At 49.2% G+C, this 22,683-nt stretch overlaps 2 protein-coding genes across 2 annotated transcripts in view; one reads left to right on the top strand and one right to left on the bottom strand.

The window, feature by feature from the left end:
• The window catches only part of FBXW8 (F-box and WD repeat domain containing 8), a 168,706-nt gene extending 166,782 nt beyond the window's left edge, over positions 1-1,924 (bottom strand). Inside the window, exon 1 of the mRNA XM_013990336.2 lies at positions 1,792-1,924. Within this exon, the coding sequence (XP_013845790.1) occupies positions 1,792-1,836 (45 nt within the window). The 5' untranslated portion in view covers positions 1,837-1,924. The remainder of the gene's footprint in view (positions 1-1,791) is intronic.
• HRK (harakiri, BCL2 interacting protein) lies at positions 1,119-20,959 on the top strand. Its single transcript, XM_003359104.4, has 2 exons — positions 1,119-1,605; positions 16,212-20,959. Exon 1 carries the CDS (start codon positions 1,274-1,276, stop codon positions 1,547-1,549), a length of 276 nt encoding a protein of 91 aa, XP_003359152.1. The 5' UTR covers positions 1,119-1,273; the 3' UTR covers positions 1,550-1,605; positions 16,212-20,959.

Here is a 22,683-nt window from a genome sequence, read left to right on the forward strand (position 1 = left end):
ACCCATTCTAAATTCACACTCTTGAAGAATCTTTTCCAAGTGGCAGCACTCTGCTGGTGGGAAGAAGAGGCTCAGAGCTGCCTTATCAGGACCTAGGAGGCTGGCTTGGAGCCACCTCTGAGATCCTCCAATTTTCTGAATCCCAGTGCTTTGAAGACAGGTGAAAGTCTCACTTGCTCCCCAAAGAATCCTAAGAGCCCCTCGCCCTTCTATTCCTTCACCAGCAGAGACAACTTCACGTTTTCTAGTCTGGAGGAGCATGGGGACAGTATAAAACCATTCTACGATTGGAGAGAAAGGGGCTGAAGTCCCCTGCACCCCGCATCCTCGACCCCACCAATCCCTTAAGAGTCTCCACTGAGCATTAAATCCGGATCATTAACCCCAACAGGCAAATAAAATTCACAAAGGGAGCAAACAAAACAAAGTTCCTTCTGGAAAACCCCTTGCGAGGGTCTTTGGGATTGAAGCGCGGTGTGCTTGCGAATCGCTGAGGCTAAGGGCCGACTCCCTAACCCTCCTCACCCCTGCGTCCATCAACGTTTCTAGGGGAGCTAGGGGCTCTTTAGAGTCTCTCATCCACCCTAACTTAGATGGGGAGTCGGGTGTGTATCGGCTGATCCGCAACCTACAGGTGCGGAGTCAGACCTGAAAGTAAGCAAATTGGGTTGAATCTGGCCCTCTCATGAGATTTTGAATCGACCTACCGCCCCAAACAAAACAATAGCCTCGGAACATTTTTTGAATAATGCAGCTGAATTCGATATCAGCTTCATCCAAAACGGCAAACAAGCCTACTCCTCTCGCCAAATCGGAATTGAAGCTGAATTCAGAAAAAACGGAGAGAAAATCTTCCCTGGCGCTCCCCGCCTCCGCGGGGGTCTCCCGCGACCCCCAAGCCCGAGAGCCCCGCAGCCGGGTGCTTTCCCGCGTCCCAGAGCCCCGCGCTCCTCGCTTCCCAACCCGAAAACCCCCTCGCGGCCGGCGCCGCTAGGGTTAAAAGTTACCTCTCGGTTTCTTCTGCCTGCAGCCCCCCCACCCCCGGGGGGCCGGATGATGTAACCCCCCTCCCCGCGCCCTCCCCGCCCCCCTCCACCATGTGACACTTTAATTAATAATAGCGCCGTCAGCACAACAAACGCACAACACAAGGAGAAACTTGGTGTCCAGGGTAGGCCCCCGGCGGCTGGAGCGCGGCGGAGGCAGGCGCAGAGGCCGAAGCGAGAGGAGGCGAGGGGCGGCCCGACGCGGGGAGGGACCGAGGCGAGCGGTCATGTGTCCGTGCCCCCTGCACCGCGGCCGCGGCCCCCCAGCCGTGTGCGCTTGCAGCGCGAGCCGCCTGGGTCTGCGCTCCTCCGCCGCGCAGCTCACTGCCGCCCGGCTCAAGGCGCTCGGCGACGAGCTGCACCAGCGCACCATGTGGCGGCGCAGCGCGCGGAGCCGGAGGGCGCCGGCGCCCGGCGCGCTCCCCACCTACTGGCCCTGGCTGTGCGCGGCCGCGCAGGTGGCGGCGCTGGCAGCCTGGCTGCTCGGCAGGCGGAACTTGTAGGAACGCGGGGCTTCATGGTGGGGCCGGAGCCGAGACCCAGCCGGAGCGAGCAACAGGTACGTGAGCAAGCGACCGCCAGGGCGCGGCAGCTGGGGGATTGGAGACCTGGGGCTGGGTTGGGAGCTGGAGAACCGCAAGTTTAGCTCTCTTCCCTTCCCATCTCCTCTTCCTCTGCTCCATTCTTTCGCAAGGATCTCTGTCCCTCTCCTTGGGAGATCCCATCTCTCCTTCCAAGTACCTACCGAGTCCACCGCTGCTGCCCCTTCTCTCCGACTCCTTAAGAGCATCTTGCCACTCCCTCCATCCGAGTGGCTTTGGAAGGACTTCAGCCTCCGTAAGCCTCATCACCCCTTCAAACAAACACACAATGCAAATTAAAAGTGTGCTTGCTATGAGAACAGAGTTACAGGCCACGCCAACGCATTATAAACTATCGCGGTTTCAAGACGAGTCCTCGGTCCTCTTCCAAGCCGCCTGCCGTTCCTAACTCGCCACCCTCTCCATCACCTCCGCCCCAAACCTCCTTCTCCCTAAGTATCACTTCTCCAGTTTCTGTTGCTCGTCCTCCCGCGCCCCAAGCGCATCTCGTGACTTCCTCCCCCTCCGTCTTTCTCCCTAAAACTTTGCAGTTTTCCTCCGCTCTGCCAACTTCACTCCTTCTCCAGCGAGGTGTCCCTTTTAAGGAGCTTGCCCTCCTCTTCGCGGGATAGAGGGAGCTGAGATGAAGGAGATGCCCCCTAAGTGATGTGGGATCTCAGACTTTTCGGGAAACTCCAGGGGGAAGCCTTTAAGAAAGAGCATTAACTGTGCTCACTTTGGGTTCGAGGCCCTGTTAAGAGCCTGCAGTAGGATAGGTTGTGGGGGTGGGGAGTGAGTATTGCGCGCCTAGCCGTTTGGTACCAGTGGGAAAAAAGTACTAAGCACCTACTGTATACTAGGCCCCTAGGCCTTGGGGAATTACTGAGCACCAGCTGTGCGCCTGACACTGTGCTAGGGCGCTTAAAGGGGGCAAACGTGTAAGCATTGTCTTCAGATTCTCAAAGAGCTGAAGAGAATGGGGGTGGAGAGAACAGGGCTGAGCCCACCAAAGGTGGGTCCAGGGCCGGAAGCTGAAGGTCGAAGGTGAGAAACCCAGCCCCGGGATGCCATGGCTCACAGATGCCAAGCGCTCGGGTCTCGGCCGAGTCCCACCGTGAGCCAACACCATAGGAAGCTGGCGCGGCGCCCGCAGGGAGAGGCGGCAGCCGGAGCGTGGGGGGTGGCAGCGCCCGGGAAGCTGCGGGGGTGCGCGGGGTGTGAGCCGGGAGCGCGGGCGACAGATGTCGCGTGGGCCGGCGCAGCCCTGGCGCTGCCTGAGAGAGGTGTGCGCTTCAGGGCGCTCTTTGCCCGGCTCCCAGAGATCCCATGCGCTTCTCCTCCTCCCTGAAGAGAGGCCCGGGGCTGCCCTCCGCCTCAGTGGACCAAGTTAGGTCTGCCCCGGATCCTAGGGACAGAAACATTTTGGATGGGACGGAGCGGGGGAGGGAGGGCCGAAAGAGGTAGTCAAGCAAGACGCGACGCCCAAAGTGTGTAATTTAGGGAAAAGCGGAAAGAAGGTGGGAGAGGAGGGATAGAAAGAACGGGTGGTTAGACGAGGAAAGAAAGTGGCGGGAGCTGGAGAAAGAGGCTTCTTGCAAGACAAGATAGTGGGAACGGGGATTAGAAAAATGGGAAGCGTGAGGAATCCAGTACAAACGGGGAGAAGGGCTAGGACACCATTTCCTCCAGTCTTGGGGCCCAGGCTAGGTGGGGGAAGCGCTCCCTTCTCAGGACCAGACGGTGCGGGAGGCTGGGCGTCCTACCCATGGACTGGAGAGTGCCCAGCCACAGCCCAAGTGTGCGCGTTGGGGCTAGGGGCGCTCCAGGGTCCTCAGGAGGAGGCCGCCGCCGGGGAGATGGGAGGTGGCCCGAGACCTCCGCGGGGGCGCGCGGGAAGGACGGAGCGCGTCCGTCTGCGCTCGGGCGCGGGGAGGACCTACGCGGCTAGCGAGGCCCACCGGGAGGAGTTTCGCTGGTGCGGCGTCAGCAGATAATTGCGGCTGCCGAGTTTATTGCCCCCTCCTCACTCCGCTTCAGCCCCCGAGTCTCGTGCTGCGTCCCGACTTCGGGCCATCTTCTCAACGCACACCTGGGCACTCTTCCCGCCTGCTGTGTCCTGTCTGGACGTTCCCAGCTGCTACACCCTTTAGGGTCCTCCCGCTTCGGAGGTCCTGACCCCGGGATGCTTGGTGCAGCTTTCCTACAGTGCTGCTCCTCACTTCTTGGGGTCACAGGTAGAATGGTAGATCTTATATGGCTGCCATCTGGGGTTCACCACGTTGGGCCCCCAGGCTCAGCCTCTATCCCAAGGACTTGGTGCTCTCCCTGATGCCTACAGCTCGGCTTTTTATTGAGCCTTTGGCTTAATTGGGGGAAACCCATCTTTCCCAGGATCCTGTCAGGAAGAAGTGAAAGGAAATTCTCTGGAGAAAGTTTATTGGGGTGTATGAGGTCCTCTCCACGTTTCCTACCACAGAGGAGAAATACCCACAGGGTACCCTAGGGGTTTCAGGGAGCCCTGAGTCAGCCATCTAGGGCAGACCTTTCAAGCTTAGTTATGAGGTGCACTGCAGCAGTTTCCACAAACTCGTTTGAGCCTCTTCTGTGAGCCAGCAATACTTTAATACTTTTCTCAGAAGTCATCATTAAAAAACTCACCAATCAAAAATCCCCCCTGCCCCCAGTTTTCCCATATATAAAGTGGGGACAGTAACAGTACTTAAATACAACATAAGTGTTGTCAAGAAGGTAAAATGTAATCGTGCAGAAAGCTCTATAACAGTGCCTGGCGCATAATGGATGTGAATGTGAGCTGCTCTGACTAGATGATGTGTTTAATATCTTCCTTTCCCAAAGTGGACAACATTTTGCCGTTGTTATTGCTGGTGATTCCACCATTCCTACTTGCTGTTTTGGGGAATCAGGGCCACATGGGCCAGAATAATAGAGTGGTTAAAAGCATGGGCTTAGGGATCAGACAGAATTGGGTTTAAGTCTCAGGCCAGAGACTTTTTGGCAGTGTCACCTTGCGTAAGAACCATAACCTCTCTGAGCCTTTTTTTGTAAGCTGGAGCTGCATCTCTATCAGGGTTGTTAGGAGGTTGACAGGAGAATGTCTGTTTCAAATGCTCCGTGTAGTTCTTGGCAAATAGTTCAATCATCAGAGGATGTTATGAAATGGTTAATGCCATTCTTATTGTTCCAAAGGGGGAAGTGGGGAAGAGAGTCCACTTGAGTCTTCCCAAAGGATCAGTGGCAAAGTCAGAACTGGAATTGGAGTTTCTGTCTTTGAAGGCCTGCAGCATGCAGCCTCAGATGACTTGAGGGGTGCAGGGGAGGAGAAGATATGGGGCAGCAAGTAGAGGGAGTGGTGAGCCTCCAGTTCCTGCACTAGGAGATTCCCTTTCTGAGAGAAGCTCCTTGGAGGCTGGGGAGGCCCAGAGGAGAATAGGTGTGATTTAACCAGTCACCGCTCAAAGATACAGGAGCGGGAACAAAAGATGCTTTATGGTGAGTGCTGGCTGGCAGAGGCGTGGGTGGAAGGGAGAACTGTGCCTTGGGAGGGGACAGGGAGGGAAAGAGAAGGAGGCCCAGGGATCTGGCTGGGAGAGGGGGCTGGGGTGGGCAGAACCTTGCCTTAGGACTAAGGAGAAGGGGAGAGAGGGGGACCCTGAATGCCCAAGAGGCAGTGTGGTCAGCAGCAAGGAAGATAATGGGCCAGCAGGAGCCAGCTTTAATGAATTAATGACGGCCTGGCCTGCCCGCCAGACATGCTAACTGGTTCTTGGCAGGTACTTTGGGGATTAAGTGGTTAAACCTGGAGGCACATCCCTCCGGCCTCCCTCCCAGACTGCTGCACCCTGGCCAGGATTACTTTTAGAGCTCGAAAGCCTGGGCAAGGAAGGAAAGGAGTGAGCAGAAGGGAAGGAGACAGCTGTTAGGGAGGAACCCCCCGGGAAGAGGCCAGATGTGCAGGACTGTGGCAGCCTTCCTGCCACATGGTCCCTGTCTGGAGTCACCCGCTTGCCTGCTGAGAGGCCAGGGCACAAGTGACTGGTCTGCGGATATAAAAGCAGTCACACCCAGGGATAATTAAACACACCCCCAGGTGTGGGCTGGGCGGATTTGGCAGCCACACCTCTGGTTTTGAAAAGTTGGCTTTTCAGACCTACATTGGGGGTAGGGAGGAGTGAGTGAGGGCTTCTCTTTCCTTTCTGGTCATCAGGATGTGTGATTGGATTTCACAGGAACAATGAGCTGCCCCACAGTGTCCCTAGCCTATGGCAACTTGCCTGTCACATAATAGATACCAAATAACTCTGATGAATACGTGAATTAATCAGACTGTGCAAGATGAGTATTACTTTTCCCAAATTCAGCTCCTTCCACTTATTCACCTATTAAGTATTGAATGCCTACTGTATGCAGGGCACTGTGGACATAGGAAGGACCAAGACAAAGAAGCCCCTGTTCTCATGGAGCCTACATTTTAGTGGGAAGGGACAGATGATAAAACAATATTGTTCTGGTTATTATTGCTGTGTACCAATTACTCCAAAACTTAATGGCTTGAAACAACGATTTGACTATTTCATACATTATGTGGGTTAGAAGTGCAGGTAAGGCATTCATGGGGTGACCTGTTCTGTTCCAGGCTGGCTGGGGGCTGGAATTCATCTTCATTTACAGGTCTGGCTGTTGATGCTGGGTGCCAGCTGAGACTGCCAATCAGAACATTTACCCTTAGCCTTCTCTTTTGGTCTGAGCTTCCCCACAGCATGGCACGTTCATGGATGGATTCTGACCAAGAGTCTTAGAGCTCCAAAGGCAAACTTCTCAGGGGGACAAGTGGAAGCTGCTTCACCTTTTTTGACCCAGCTTCAGAATCACTTTGGTTAAAAGCAAGCCACAAGATGGCCCAGATTTAAGTGGAGTGGAATTAGACCCCACCCATGGGGGAGTGGCAAGGTTCTAGAATAGCAAGTGGGAGAAGAGCTATTGTTGTGGCCATCTTTGGATTATGCAGTCTAACACAGAGATTATTTTGGAAAATGCCAGGGGCTCTGAAGGTTACAGATGGAGGTAAGGTACAGGCAGATCTCAGAGATATTGAGGGTTCGGTTCCAGACCACTGAAGTAAAGCGAGTCATGAAGGTTTTGGTTTCCCAGTGTGTATAAAAGTTAAGTTTCACAATACTGTAGTCTATTAAGTGTGCAATAGCATTATGTCTTTAAAAACAATGTACACACCTCAGTTAAAAAACACCTGATTACTAAAAAATTTTAACAATCATTTGAGCCTTCCATAAGTTGTATTTTTTTGCAATAATCACATTAAAAATCACTGATGACAGATCACCATAATAAATATAATAATAATGAAAAAGTTTGAAATATTGCCGTAATTACCCACATGGGACACAGAGACAGGAAGTGAGCAAATGCTGTTGGGAAAATGGCATCAATGGATTTGCTCGATGCAGGTTGACTGCAATCCTTCCATTTGTAAAAAATGCCCTATCTCCGAGATATGCCTGTCTTGGAGAGAGAGCCTGGGGCACTCCTTCCCTGCAGTGGCTGGCAGTGGCCACTCTGAGGAGGAACCAAGGGACTAATGACCTGATTGAGAAGAAGAAGCCAGCCATACTTGGAAGAAAGGTATGTTGGGAAGAGAGAATAATAGCACATCCACAGTGCGTTTGAGGAAGAGAAAAAAGATTAGTAGCTAATGCCACATAAACTTGAGGGAGAGGAAGTCAGAGAGGCAGGCAGGGGCTGGATCAGGCCATAGTAGGGAGGTTGAGTTTTGTTATAAAGGGATTCACAACTGCTGACAGCACACCAAGAGGTGCTATATACAAGAGGGGAATGAGATGTGATGTAACAAAGGGGTCCACATTCCATCCTCACTCATTTGCAAACATGAATTGAGCACCAGCTCAGAGCTAGGTACCAGGATGCAGGAATGCAGAGATAAGTCCCAGCTCCTGGCTTCAGATGCTCCTAAGCCCCAGGGACAGTGACCTCTGGTCCCCACCCCACCTCCTGCTAGGGTCTGAGAGATTCTGGTCCCTGTATCAGCTCACTGATGCTCAACTCTCAGCACCCTCAGAAGGCTGTGCATACTCCCTGGATTTCCACCACCAAAGAAATTTCACTATTGTATTCCGTATTGTCTCCTCTCCTTCCTTCCTGCCCTAATTGGTGCCCCTGCTAATGGGTGGGGGATCTCTCTTTTAGCCCATGTCAGTGAGATGCGTCCTTTTAGAACTGCTAGGTTCCCAGGAAAAGAGAAAGCTCCTTGACCCTCCCTATGGAGAGAAAATTGGCTGCCCCACAGAGTGAACCTTTGTGCCATAGGCCACAGTTTGGGCAAGATGGAATTAAATTACTCTGGGAAGCTCTATGTAATATTCTTTAAAAAAAAAAATAGCCTTTCCCCTCCCCCCTTTTAGGGCCATACTCTCAGCATATGGAGGTTCCCAGGCTAGGGGTCTAATCGGAGCTACAGCTGCCGGCCTATACCACAGCCACAGCAACGCCAGAGCTGAGCCGCGTCTGCAACCTACACCACAGTTCACAGCAACGCTGAATCCTTAACCTACTGAGCAAGGCCAGGGATCAAACCCACAACCTCATGGTTCCTAGTCGGATTTGTTTCCACTACACCATGACGGGAACTCCGAAAATAGCCTTTTTTGGATTATGAAATTATTACAGGTTCATTATCAAATATTTGGAAAATACTGAATAAAGGAAAATTTTAGTTGATTTCTTAAATCTTGCTACCCATTGTTAACATTCTGATAGGTTTCTTTCCATTAAAAGAAATGCACTGAAGTATTTTACCAAGTGGAATCCCTCTAATTGCATTCTCTGTAGTGTGACTTTGTCTTTATATCGTGGACATTTCTATATGCTTTATAGTGTTTTCTACGACACACTTCTTAGAATTTGCTTGGTATTTTCACTGTTTGGCTGTTACATCATTTACCTTCTCAGTCTGCTCTTGTTGGACACTTAGATTGTCTCCAATAGGATGCAGAACATCCTTGGGTGTAACTCTCTTAAGAAAATAAATCACAGAAGTTCCCATCGTGGCTCGGCCGAAACGAATCTGACTAGCAACCATGAGGATGCAGGTTCAATCCCTGGCCTTGCTCAGTGGGTTAAGGATCCGGCATTGCCGTGAGCTGTGGTGTAGGTCACAGATGTGGCTCAGATCCCAAGTTGCTGTGGCTGTGGCATAGGCCGGCAGCTACAGCTCCGATTCGACTCCTAGCCTGGGAACCTCCATATGCTGCAGGTGCGAACTGACATCCTCATGGATACTAGTCAGGTTGGTTTCTGCTGTGCCACAGCGGGAACTCTGAGGCCTCATTCTTGATTCAGAAAACTTAACTGCTGGTAATTGTTTATCTAATTTACCCAGATTTTATGCTGAGGTAGAGCATCTCGGTGGAAAGTGATAGGAATTCTGGAGTCAGGCTGACTTTCAGATCAGGTCCTCACCTGCCATTTCCCAGTTGTGTGACCTTAGGCATGTCCCTCTACCTTCTAAACAGTATAAGGCATGTAACCAATGTTCAGAAATTGGTAGAAAATGGTAAATGATAGTGTGAGATACGTGTTCTTATTTGGTGTAAATGTCACTCCGTGGGCCCATATTCAGAGTATGGTGAGAACTCTTAGGTTTTTTTCTGAGCTTTTTGCACAAAGCAGTTGCTAATCCTGCCCCCCACCCTGACCCTGTGGATCACCAACAGCCTTCTTAAGCCATTGCATCAGGGCTGGGAGAACCTCTAGGGCAGGACTCCCCAACCTGGGGGATTCTAGCCACCAGGCCCCAGGAGGGCCCCAATCCTGGCTGTTCTGCCCATCCCAGTGCCTGGCATGGTGACCAGCACAGAATGGGCATTCAGTAGCTGCTGGATGGAATGAATGGATCAGTGAATGAGTCAATGAATGAATGAATTTGGGAGAGGCTCAGGGCATTTGGGACATCTACAGAAATGAGACATAAAATTGGCTGACAGTGTGTTTGAGGAAGTTCCCATTGTGGCACAGTGGAAATGAATCCAACTAGTATCTATGAGGTTGTGGGTTCAATCCCTGGCCTTGCTCAGTGGGTTAAGGATCTGGCTTTGCTGTGAGCTGTGGTGTAGGTCGCAGATGCAGCTTGGATCCCACGTTGCTGTGGCTGTGGCAAGGCCAGCAGCTGCAGCTCTGATTCGATCCCTAGCCTGAAATTTCCGTATGCCACGAGTACTGCCCTAAAAAGCAAAATAAATAAATAAATAAATAAATAAATAAATAAAATTGGCTCGCTTCATACTCCTCTGTTCCCTGCCCCCCCGGCCCCCACTTCGGATAGAAATCATAGCTTTGATCCAAGTCTAAAAAGATCTATGACTCAAAGAGGTCACTGTTCTAGAAACATAGCCAGAGCTAGAAAGGACTTTAGAAACCAACTAACCCAACTCCCTCCTTTATAGACAGGGAAACTGAGGTACAGAGATGGCTACTGAAGGTTAAGATGAGGTTGGCTTACATGCCAGATGTCTCTGTTTAAGAATGTCTTAGTATTTAGGAGTTCCCATCGTGGCGCAGTGGTTAACGAATCTGACTAGGAACCATGATGTCGCGGGTTCGATCCCTGCCCTTGCTCAGTGGGTTAACGATCCGGCGTTGCCGTGAGCTGTGGTGTAGGTTGCAGACGCGGCTCGGATCCCGTGTTGCTGTGGCTCTGGTGTAGGCCGGTGACTACAGCTCCGATTGGACCCCTAGCCTGGGAACCTCCATATGCCGTAGGAGCGGCCCAAAGAAATAGCAAAAAAGACAAAAAAGACAAAAAAGACAAAAAAAAAAAAAAAAAAAAGACTGTCTTAGTATTTAAACAGAGATTGAAATCTGTTGAAATTGGCCTGCTATTGAGATTTGACTCACATGCTCCTGCCCCCAGCACACACACACTTAAAAATCAGGCACTTTCACATAGAAGCCCATATTTCTAGTCTTTCTTGAAAAAATGGAAAGATCTGATACCACTGAGTCTATAGTCTCATGTTAGTGTCACAAACCCCTTTAGGTGGGACACAAACTCTCCAATGACCCCTGCCCCTGGTTGCTGAGATGTTTCCACATCAACAGAGGTTTTTATCATTCTTTTTAATGGTTGCATGATGTTCCATTGCTTGGGTAGCCTAGCCTCTGTTTTTTTTAGTCCCCTCACCCATTGTCTCCTCAGAGTCCAGCACCCTAACTGTCCAGCATGAGTTCCACGGATGGAGATTTAAATGATAGCATGAACCAGAGCACCTTCTCTCTGGGAGGATTCTGCATGGAAAGCTTCATAGCCATGCATCTCAGACACTAGGACCAACCACTGGTATAATCTGAATTCCATGGTCAAAATCAACCCCCTGAAACCAGAGATGGAAGAGTAGGGAGGTTACCACCATTATTCATGTGTTCTGCACACTTATCCATTGTCACTCAGCAGGTTGAACTGAGCACCTCCTATGTGCAAAGCATGTTGCTGGGCCCTAGGGATGAAATGATGGATCAAGGGGAGAGACATGATGTCTGTAAAGTGTTCTGGGAAGCTGGGGAGTGGACTGAAGGGGGCTTTCCTTTTATTTCTATATCCTTCTCTCCTATTTGAACTTCTGACTTTATACATGCAAACAGCAAGATCAAAAAAGTTATTTTTAAAATTAAAATTTGGTACCTTGGAATAGGGAACCCAAGAGTCTAACTCTTCTCAGATGTAGGGAAAATGGAGTGAGTCTCCCACTCTAACGCTGCAGTGGGGTTTATGGCTCATGGCTCTCCACCTGCGGCGCCCCAAACGGGGATGCGTCGCACCCAAGCAGGTGGGGTCTCTGGGTTTCCCGTTATCCCCCTCTGTCCCTCTGTGTCTCCACTCTGTGGGTACAAATGGAAACAGAGACATTTTTTTAAAGGCATTTCATCAGTCTCTTCAGTCATGAGCTTTGGTTGTGAGTCAGCATTTGAGAAAGTTCTTTATGAGCCAAGTTTGAGGAAAATCCTCCCAGAGCCAGGACAAGGGGCTCATAGGGGGAGGTGACTTTATGTTTTTAAACTAGTTTTAAAGTGTATAATGACTCATTGCTCCTTGTAAAAAACAGGAAAAAAAAAAGGGAAAGATATAGAAGTAAAGTATATAAAGTAAAGCACTGTAAGTGCTCTTTACTCTGTCCCCAAAGCCACTCTGCTGGGAACTTTCAGTCTGGAGTATATAACAGTAACAATCATAATAACAGTAAGTGCAGACTATAGTATATGCTGGGCTTCTAAGAGTCTCATGTATGTTCGTCCTTACATCAACACAATGAGATTCGCTATGACCCATCTGCCTTTCCATATAAGGAAACTGAGGCCCAGAGAGGTTAATTACTGGCCCAAGGTCACACAGCTTTTAAGTGTCCGAATCAGGATGACAACTCAGGTGTCTAGTTTCAGAGTCTGGGCTCTTTTCTTTTTATGGCCACACCTGCAGCATATGGAAGTTCCAGGGATAGGGGTTGAATCAGAGCTACAGCTGCAGGCCTATGCCACTGTCACAGCAACATAGGATCCGAGCCGCATCTTCGACTTATGCCGAGGCTTGCGGCAATGCCAGATCCTTAATCCACTGCGTGAGAACAGGGGTCAAACCCGCATCCTCAGAGAAACAGTGTTGGGTTCTTAACCTACTGAGCCACAATGAGAACTCCCCAGAGTCTGGGCCCTAAACCATTACACTGTCTTGCTTCTCTGCTCTACCTTTGTATATGGATATATAGATACAGCTGTCTGTGTACACACACACACACACACACACACACACACACACATTCATTAAAGGAAAAAGGATCTGTCCTGTTTGCACTTTTCAATTAAGAATCAAGCCATCTTTCTATCTCACATTTAGATTTACTTCTTGCTAATATGAATGGAGCTTAATTTGCTAACCCAGTCTCCTCTCAAGAAACACATGGATTGTTTCCAAATTCCAAGTCTGTAACACATGCCAAATTTATTACAAATAAAGCTGGTGGGAACATCCTCGAACACCCTCATGTGACTGCTTCTGTGGGCTAGTCCATGTTGCCCAATGTAAAATCCCGCAAAAGTGTATGGCCAGGCCCACCCTCTGATTGTGGACCACACATGACACGGGTCCATTGGCTTTTGTTACCATGCAGAGGTGTGCTTCTAATGTTCATCCTTCACTGTGGACATCAACCTGTAACCAGTACCTGAATGGGTGCAGGAACTTGTCCGTTTAGCAGCCCTGGAAAGCTCTTAGAAAGACTTGTAATCGGCTCAATGATGTACAGGGAGGGAAAGTGAAATCAGTTGCTGGTCCACGTTTTGCAAGAAAATAATACAGTTTCTCGCCTGCTGCCATTGTTATTTTCCCTTTATCATCTCCATTCAACTCAGGTATGGACACAACCTCAGTCATCACAACTTTCAGATGCAGTTCCCTGCTGTCAGGGCCCCTTGTTTGAGCTGTACTTGTCACTGCCCTTGTGCCTTGCTCAGCCCTTTCTCCACCTCAACAATCCTTCCTTCTTCCAAATATGGAAAACAATGTGTATGTGTCTCCTCAAGGCCCTCTTCAAATCCTGCTGGTCTCTGAAGCTTTCCTGGTGAATGTAACTGCATCCTGACTGCTGGGCTGTAATCACACCTGCAGACAATGGTCTTTTACCGTTCTGGCTTCTGGCATGTCTTCCCAGGAAGACTGTAGGCAAGGTGAGGGCAGGCATGCAGAGAACAATGCTTAGCACAAAGTCAACACACTCAGTAGCACACAGTAGGTGCTTAAAAATGTCCTTCCTTTTTCTCCCTCCATCCTTCCTTTTTGTACCTGTGTTGAAAGCAGCATAATCACCATAGGCTAAAGCTGCAGGGTTCCACTGACTTTCATTCTATGGGTCAGTATGACTAGATATCAACAAAGTGAGATTTTTTAGGGGTTAAAGAAGCTGGTTTCCATGAATGTGCTTCTCAGTTGAGTTGATGGATGACTCTGGTTCAGTATTCCATGAAACCATATGGGTAGCTACACAGTAAAGCAGAATGTCTCCTGTATTGTGCTCTGATGGGATGGGGGAACAGGGGCAGGCAGAGGGGGTTATATCAGGCTGCAGGGGTGGTCCCTCTCCCTGAGGAGGTCAAAAACAAAAAGATTCGGGGAGTTCCTATGTGCACAGCAGAATCCGACTAGTCTACATGAGGATGTAGGTTTGATCCCTGGCCTCACTCAGTGGGTCAGGGATCCTGCATTGCTGTGGCTGTGGTGTAGGCCGGTGGTTGTAGCTCTGATTTGACCCCTAGCCTGGGAACTTCCATATGCCGTAAGTGCAGCCCTAAAAAAGCAAAAAAAAAAAAAAAAAAAAAAGTTCCAAGTTGCCGATTCAGATCCTTGTGACTATCAGCTAATGGAGATTGTGGGGCCCATGTGATTATGACTCCCCTCTTTCAGGCAGTTGTATATATTGGTGCATGTACAAGGAAGAGGCAGAGAGCACTCTCACACTGAGTCATCAGAGGAGCATTTAGTAAAGGTTTGATGGCAAAGTGTGGGTAGGGTTTAGGAAATCAGAGTCCTGCAGTACCCTGGGCTGGCAGCCCCCTGGCCTGAAGGTAAGATGAGGGAATAGGACCCCTGGAGCCTGGAGAGGGGTCTGGAGCTGCACCAGAGGGCTTCCTGGCAGGCACTGTGGCCCATCTGTGGTCCTCTCTGTCCGTCCCATTACTGCCTTCTTTGAGCCAGACCCAGCAGGAGGCCAGAGGTCAAGGGAGTCCATTGGAATAGTTCCTACAGGTCAATGTCCTGAACTTGGCCCACCTGAAGGTCCTAAAGTGATCTCTCTCCTGCACTACTTGGTTTGTGCCACTCAGGGCATGCTCACACCGCCTGCTTTGGAGTACCATGTGAGTTGGCTTTATCTTCCTCTACTAATTCTCTAAACTCATCTCTCCCCCGGCCCCACCTCCCAGTCTTAGCTTGAGCCTCATCAAGCTACCTGACCTAGTCATGGTTTGTCATTCCTCTGTGATCTGTTTCTTCTCCCTTCCTCCCCCACCTTTTCATCCCCTTCCCCTATTCCTTCTCCCCCTCCCAACCCCTCCTCCTCCTCCTGATATAATTCACATATTATAAAATCTATCCCTTTTAACAAGCCAATGGTTTTTATTATATTTCCAGAGCCGTGCAACCATCCCCATGATCCATCTTAGAGCACCTTCATTTCCCCAGCAGAAACCCTGTACCCGTTAGCAGTTACTCTCCAGTTGCTCGCATTCCTCTTCAGTCCTGGGCAAACATGAATCTGCTTTCTGTTTCTATAGATTTGCTTATTCTAGACTTTTCCTATGAATGGAATCATACAATATTCGTCCTTTTGTGTCTGGATTCTTTTGTTTAGCATCATGTCCTCAAGGTTCATCCGTGTTGTGACATAGATCCATGCTCATTCCTTTTTATGGCCAAATAATATTCCATTGTATGGAAAGACCCTATTTTATTGATGCATTATCAGGTGATGGGCAGGAGGGTTGTCTCTACTTCGGGGCCATTATAGATAATGCTGCTCTGAACATGTGTGTACAGATTTTTGGGTGACATGTATTTTCCATTATCTTGGGTAGGTGCTGTTTTTTTCTGCCCTGCCTGGAATGCCAGCTTATCCTGGCTAATTCGATGGCATCAGTACTCAGAAGGGGTATGCCTCTTTCTCTGAGGAACTTTCTCTGACTCCCCTGCCCCCTCATGAGCTGCTTCTCCTCTGGGCTCCCACAGCCCATGTTTACCCAGATTGCAGGCTGTCCCCATGACACTGCTATTATCAACTTTGCCCATCTCCCTCCGTTGGCCTTTGAGCCCCTTAAGGGTAAGAACTGTGTCACTGGACCGGTAACACCTAGGTTGGTGCTTGGCACGATTGGCAGTGAATGGATGGATGCATGAATGACAGCACAGACTGTCCTACAAGTCTGCCTTTACCATGGATCTTTGAAATGAATAGATGAAGGTCCCGCTTCTGATTTGAGGAGCAAAAAAGTAGCATGGCTCTCTCTCTTCTTTTTTTCTTTTTTGGTTGTATCTGCAGCATGTGGAAGTCCCTGGGCCAGGGATCAAACCAGTGCCACAGCAGTGACCCGAGCTGCTGCAGTGACAATGCCAGATCCTTAACCCACTGAAACACGAGGAAACTCCATGTGGCTCTCCTTTTTAATCACAGAAGATGCCTATGTAAACATCTAGGTCTGAAAACAGAGGGGTGTGTGTGGGGGTGTGTATGTGTGCATGCGCATGTGTAAATGTGTTTGGGGAAATTGTTCTATGGACAGAGCTTGGGGTGGGGGAGGGTCAGCACCAGAACTAGCTTTGGGGGAACCTTTCCTCCCAAATCAGAGCTTTGGTGTCTAGCAGCTCTCTCCCATCCCCCGCCACCTCCCAACACGTGGGGCTGGCTGTGCAGCGGAGCCCAAGGCACTGACGTCATCCCCAGTGGCTGTCTGCACACGTGCCTACCGACTGAAATGCAAATCTTTTTTTCTTCAGGTTGGTGAAAACCCTGTGTCCTTGGAGAAAGCTGGTTCCCGTTTTCCTGAGAGGGAGCCCAGAGCTTGAAAGGCCGCAGTTGGCACTTCAAGAAGGAAGTGGAGAATAAAGACAGCGCCTGGAGCAATAGTAGCAACTCGGAATGGGACTGGGGAAGCCCTTTGGATATCCAGCTGCAGAAACAGACATCCCAACGCTATTTACACAGCTCTCTATATATATAAAAAAGAAAATATGAATATTACTATTCAGTGCATGCCTTGTTGAGGACGTGGTCCCCTCCCTTTTCTGCACCTTCCGATGTGAACTTTGACGCTCTTTCATGTCTGGGGCACTGGAAGAGAGATGCCTACTGTGTATTTAGAAAATTTGAAGAGACTGGTGGGAATTAGCCTCAGAGGCAACCAACTGCCTGGGAGGGATGCTGGTGGAGAAAGCAGTGTAACTGCAAAAGGCTAAATAGGAAAGAAAGTGAGGAGAACTCAGGGCCAGTTTGTACGGGCAGTCTGGGGTATCTCCATTTCTAAGTCGTGACAAGTCCTAGCCTCTCTGTGTCTCTACCTTCCTAGATAGATGGCTAGTCCTACTGTAACATCAAGACAAATGGGATTTTTTTTTCCTACCAATCTGGTGTCTCCGGTGCTTCACTTAAATTTTGTTGGTGCTAAGTGTGTTCTTGCTGGTGCTGCCATGGTATTCTGTTGCCAGACTTGCAAGGCCGAGGGGACAAGAGAGATTTCTATTTTGCTGTTTTAGATTCTTTTTCTAAAGGGATCAGTCACAAAAGTGCCACTTGAGAGTCTTTTCTCTTTCTCTATGTGGGGATGAATATCCAGAGGTGTTTTGGAGCAAACCTTGGGGTCTGGGAGGGAGGAAGGGGGTGGGTGGCACCGAGGGGCTTGCTGGTTACAAGGTGGAAAGTTGACCACCTCACATGTGACTTGTTTGCTGTCTCCTCCACCTCTGCCAGAGTATCCTGGGAGTTCAGTCCACAGCCTCCCCCACTCCCTCAGGGGATTTTAGGGCGTAGGCTTTATGGATTAAAGAGCCAAGAAATGGCTATGTTCTGGTCAAGGGTGATTTATAAGCAAGGGATGTTGGGGGAGGGAGTGGGTCATCTAAATGAAATGCACCAGCATCTCACTGACTGACGGAGAGTCTGATGTGTTTTTTGTTTTTGTTTTTTTTTTTCAGGATAAGCTACTATTTTCAGAAGTTTCTAGAAGGGCTAAAAAAAGATGTGTGCTGGACTGAGACTTGGCTGCAAAGACTCTTCAGGGAGAGATGATTATTTTTTGCTTTCATTAAAAAAAAAAAATCCAACAACAGGTATTATTCCTCTGTGTAGGGCATACACACTGCTGTGTGCAAAGCTGAGATGGTGAGGCACCAGGCTGCAGGTTCAGTTATTCTATGAAGCTGGATTTGCAGGTCACCATCCAGTACTCTGGACAGGGGGTCTGCTGGGCTAGTTAGTGGACACCCTTCCAGTTCTAAGAAGCCAGCAGAGGGAACAGCCATTTTAAGGTTGCCATGGGGCGGAAATGGCAATTCTTCCTCAAGGGCTTTGCTGAAAATTACCAGGTCCTTTAGAATGCAGGAGCTTTCAGTGCTGCTGCAAGCCTGGAGCTGTCTTTTCTTTCTTTTTTTAAATCCACGTTCTCCTAAATAGCCCTTTCAAGAAAAATACAACCTAGAACTATGGCAGGTGAGGGCAGCTCCTTCTCTCCTCCCCTCCCCAAGAGCCTGGAACTCAGCAAAGTGAAAAGGAAAGCTTGTTTATAGAGAATTTGTTTCCCTTCATGGCTGGAGCCCTCCTCACAGTTCTGTTGACGGGCTGGGTGTGTAGACAGGGTCGTCAGGGAGCCTCAGGCGATATCCCCACCAAGCCGTGAACTTAGAGAAGGCAATTCGAATGATATGAAATGCAGTCTCTGCTTTTATTTGGTTACTTTCCTAGCCAGACACTAGATTTTCCAGTTTACCCCATTTTCTGGGGAGGGGATTTTCACTGCTATGGTTGTACTTGGTCACAGCTCTCTGCTGCTTTAAGGCTGCACCTTCAAGACCACAGTGGAGACATGCTGACCACTGAGACACAGGCTAAGGGTCAGAGAATCCCTTTTTCGACCCTGACTAGCTTGTGACATTTACCCTGGAGGATCCAAACTCCAGATGCTGGGGTTTTGGGGCAATTTTTATTTCAATGAAGCCACACTGCTGAGAGAACTGGGCACCAAGGACCCTCCTAATGGAGCTTTACAGCCAAGTCCCTTGTACATATTCTCTTATATTATTAGAAACTGTGTATTTATCTAACCCCGGTTTCTTCTTGCACATCATTAATTTGAGTGCATTTCTCAACTGCCCCGATTTTTGACAAGGGGTTGTTTTTAATGCTTGTTTTTATATGAGATTTGACTTCTTGATGGACATTTGTATTAGGAAATTGAAGCATGATATATATGTATATATTGTCTCCACCGTCTCTCCTATTGCATTACTTGGATTGCATGAGATAGTGGGGTGGTGGTTTTTTTTTTTTTTTTTTTTAAATATTTCCACAGTGTGCAAAGTGCTGGCACCATCCCTCCCTCTCCTCCCCCCGCTCCTTTTCTCTGGCTGCCAAGGAGTCATTGATTTTGATTAGCTTCACTGCAGAGCGTCTGTGAAGAGAGGGAGGGAGGCTTTGAAATAAATTTTAAAAAAGACCTCATATCGGGTTTCAGCAGACAGCAGTGTGGGGTGTGTGTGTGTGTGTGTCCGTGCAAAGCAGAGGGAGGCCTCTGAGATCATCGTTTAGGTAGCTTGCTGCATAATGAGGTGTGGAGCAAACAGAAGGGCCTCCTCTTTCCTGGGAGCTCACAGAGGATGGGGTTCCGGGAGCCATGGATTGGAACCCCTTGGGACTTCAACAGTCCAAATAGAATCCATTCTGTCCTGGAAGCTTCTCTCCCTCCCCTAGGAGCAAATAAGATCTCTTTTCTCCTTTTCAAATTTGGGGTTCCATTGCATGGTCCTTTGGGCACAAATGTAGCCTGAGTAGCAGGTTTCTTTGGGGGAGCCCATGTGCCGCCTTGGCTGCTGTCCATGGTCCTGAGCGGTGCATCCCCTAGAACCCACTTCCCATTTTGTTCCATTTTCCCAGGGATCCTGGAGACTTCTTTTCCACTTCCAGGTCTCATTTTTAAATTCTTTTCTATTTCAAGGGGGGGAAATGGGGTGGTTTACATGATACTGTCACAGAACAATGGAGCTGTGACTTTGGTGTCACAATTTATGTATCTGATCTCATGTACTCCTAGCTTTATTACCATGTTTCTGACAGTGACAAAGTATCACTTCCCCTCACTGGGAACCTGTGGAAGCCCCCCTCTGATACTGCACAAGTATCTTTCGGGACACTGGCTTGTCACTGTGGACCTGTTAAGTGCCCACTTGGTATCAGAAAGCTGCAGTGACCAGAATACAGGTTTTGTTCTTCTACACTGATACCGGTTCCTTTTCTGAAGGTCCCTTTACATCCACCTGGGCCAATCACAGGGTCAGAAGCTGGTGTGCAGGGCGAGGGGGCAGGCCAGACACCCTGGCCTTCTCATGGGAGTTGACGCAGGGAGGGAGTTGATGTCAAAAGTGTCATTTTAAAATGTAAACTGAAAGCTTATTTTTTAAAGTTTAATTCATTCAACACCTATTTATTGAGTACCTACAATGTGCCAGGTTGTCCTCTGGGAAGAGACTTACATATTGATCACGGAGGGGCAGACCCACTTACGTTCAACATCCCTTTCCGGTCTGGTTCATGGTCTTTGACAGATTTGTCAGGTCATCACCCCAAGCCTTGCTGGCCGATTGCTCTACAGTATTTATATTTACCGAGAGCTATACATACTATCATGAAGGCGATTCAAAGCTGATGACCTCAACTCATTCCCAACATGAAAAGACTGGTTCTTGCTGCTTCACACAGTAAAGAAAGCTTCCATGTATGCTTGCTCACCACTCCCAAGTACTGTGCTAAGTTTCCCCCTTAGCTATTCCTTGCGCCTACTTTGGAAGACAGTGCTACTGTTGTTCTTATTATTCTTCCTGTTTTACAGTTGATGAAGCTGAGGCTCAGAGAGGTTATACAACTTAGCCTAAGCTGCAAAGAGTGATGTGGCTGAGCCAAGATCCAGTATGTGTGACTCCCCACCCCTAAGCCCAAAGGACCATCCTGCTATACTGGGTTCCTTCCTGAGTGCTGTTCAAAGGCAAGCACAGGCCTGGAGCTCAACAAAGAGCAGGGGAGCCTAACTAAGTGGCATTTGGGGACACTCCAGGACAGGCTGGATGGTTTAGCTGGGGATTTTATGTATTGTTCCTTGCCTTTTGTGTTCCTCGTTTCTATAAGGTCGCTGGGACAAACAGGGCCTCTTCAACTTACTTACCAGGATCTGGGAAGCCATTCTCACCTCCTTTCTGTTCCCTCCCCCACTCGAACCCCCAATTCCTCCCCTAAAGGTTCTTTGCACTATAAGCGCCCAGGAGCCTGTGTGTGTGGCAGGGATGGCTGTGGGGCTCTTTGGAACCTCAGTGAGGCCTCTGACTCAGCTGGAGAGGCAATAAGTTTGGGGACATTCCGTTCTGGGTTCTGCGCTTGGTGGTTTGTTGTGCTCTTTTGTAAGAGGAATTTCATACCTTGGAGACACTTTGTACATATTTGTAATGACTTTATTAAAAAAAAAAAAACTCGTTGTGTGCTTCCAGCCAAAGGCCTTTGCGTTTTCATTTCCTTTTGGAAGGTTTGTCCCCAAAGACTATGGGAGGATCTGGCTGCACACACCAACCTTTCCAGGGACAGAAGGCACACACCCCCTCCTGTCTGTCATGTTCTTGGGAGCACCCCAAGAGGAAGGATGGCTTGAGCAGTACACTTGGGTTGAGCAAGGTTAGGGGAACTTGCCCAGCAGTTCAAGGTGAGTGTACAGAAGCATCGTTTATGCATGACAGCACGTAAACAAGCAAATGAGCCTGCAGACGGATGTCTCCAACTATGGGCTAATGGACCACTATGGGTGGGGTACTTTCACCTGAGTTTACCTGGTCTGAGTAGTACTAAGATACCAAGTTCTAGTTTCTTCTTAAGAATGGTAAGGTTGGGAGTTCCCGTCGTGGCACAGCGGTTAACAAATCTGATTAGGAACCTTGAGGTTGCAGGTTTGATTCCTGGCCTTGCTCAGTGGGTTAAAGACCCAGAGATGCCGTGAGCTGTGGTGTAGGTTGAAGACGCAGCTCGGATCCCACGTTGCTGTGGCTCTGGCATAGGCCGGCGACTACAGCTCTGATTAGATCCCTAGCCTGGGAACCTCCATATGCTGCAGGAGCGGCCATAGAAAAAGCAAAAAGACAAAAAAAAAAAAAAAAAAAAAAGCATGGTAAGGTTGAGGACAGGTGGTTTTTCAAGAAAATAGATACTCTCTTCTTCCTTGGGGACTCACCCCTCCCCCACTCTTGGTCCATGTGACTTGGAAGGGTTGACTCCATCTCCCACCCACTTCTGTCCCCATGTCCAGAGTTCAACACCCAACCCAGGCCTGTCCAGCACTCTGAATACCCAAAACTAAAGTGACTGGTTTGGGGACACACTAATGAGAGTCAACCTCAGGACACCTGCTGGAGCTTTGGGGAAGCAGGGGCTCTCTTTGATGGGGTTGGGAAGCTGGTAGAATAGAAGCATAGAGCTTCTGGGGGCCCTCTTCCCGCCACATGAGATCTGACTGCCCTAACATCAAACTGTCTCAAAAGAAAACAGAATAGAGGCACAGAGAGACATGATTTTAACATCCTCCCTGCAGCCCCTGAATCCAGCTGTACCTAAAGCTTATGCTGTCACATGGACCAAATAATGTCCTTTTATTTAAGCCATATTTGAGCTGGTTTTCGAATACCTGCAACCAAAAAATTCTGCCTGATGATGGTTTTGTGGTTGGCTTCGTAATGTGGACCATGTTGACATCAATGGTCATCTAATTCTATTAATTTACATTTTAACTATCCATCGTCCTCTGGCATCTGGGGAAACCCTTCTTGAATCAGCCCATACATCTTAGATCCACTTGACTTATAGTTAACAGCCATAGTGGGCACTGTAGATGCTACTTTGAGATCCCTTTACCAGTTCTGGGAGCCATCTTGCCCCTTTGCATGCTCTGTGGCATCTAACACCTTCAGAGGCTTGGGGCCTCTTAATGGAGTGCCTCAGAGGTTCCCCCGCCAACCCGCCAGCCCAAAATCAGCCCACAGCTAAGCCCACTGATGGGGTGGGAGCATAGAAACTTCAGGGTGGGACCAACTCCGAGATGCAGCTAATACTCCAGAGCTCCCTGTGGGATCAAGCTGAGTTGGGACCTTCTCTCAAAGTCACCCTCTTGCTGGGCTTCACTCATTCCCTTACTGGTGTCTGGGAGCACTTCCTGAACAAATCATGTGC

Source organism: Sus scrofa, chromosome 14, assembly GCF_000003025.6.
Source record: "Sus scrofa isolate TJ Tabasco breed Duroc chromosome 14, Sscrofa11.1, whole genome shotgun sequence".
In the NCBI taxonomy this organism is placed as follows: domain Eukaryota; kingdom Metazoa; phylum Chordata; class Mammalia; order Artiodactyla; family Suidae; genus Sus; species Sus scrofa.

What these genes read in the sequence shown, in the direction of transcription:
- HRK (XM_003359104.4), top strand. Translation starts at nt 1,274, where the DNA reads ATGTGTCCGTGCCCCCTGCACCGCGGCCGCGGCCCCCCAGCCGTGTGC.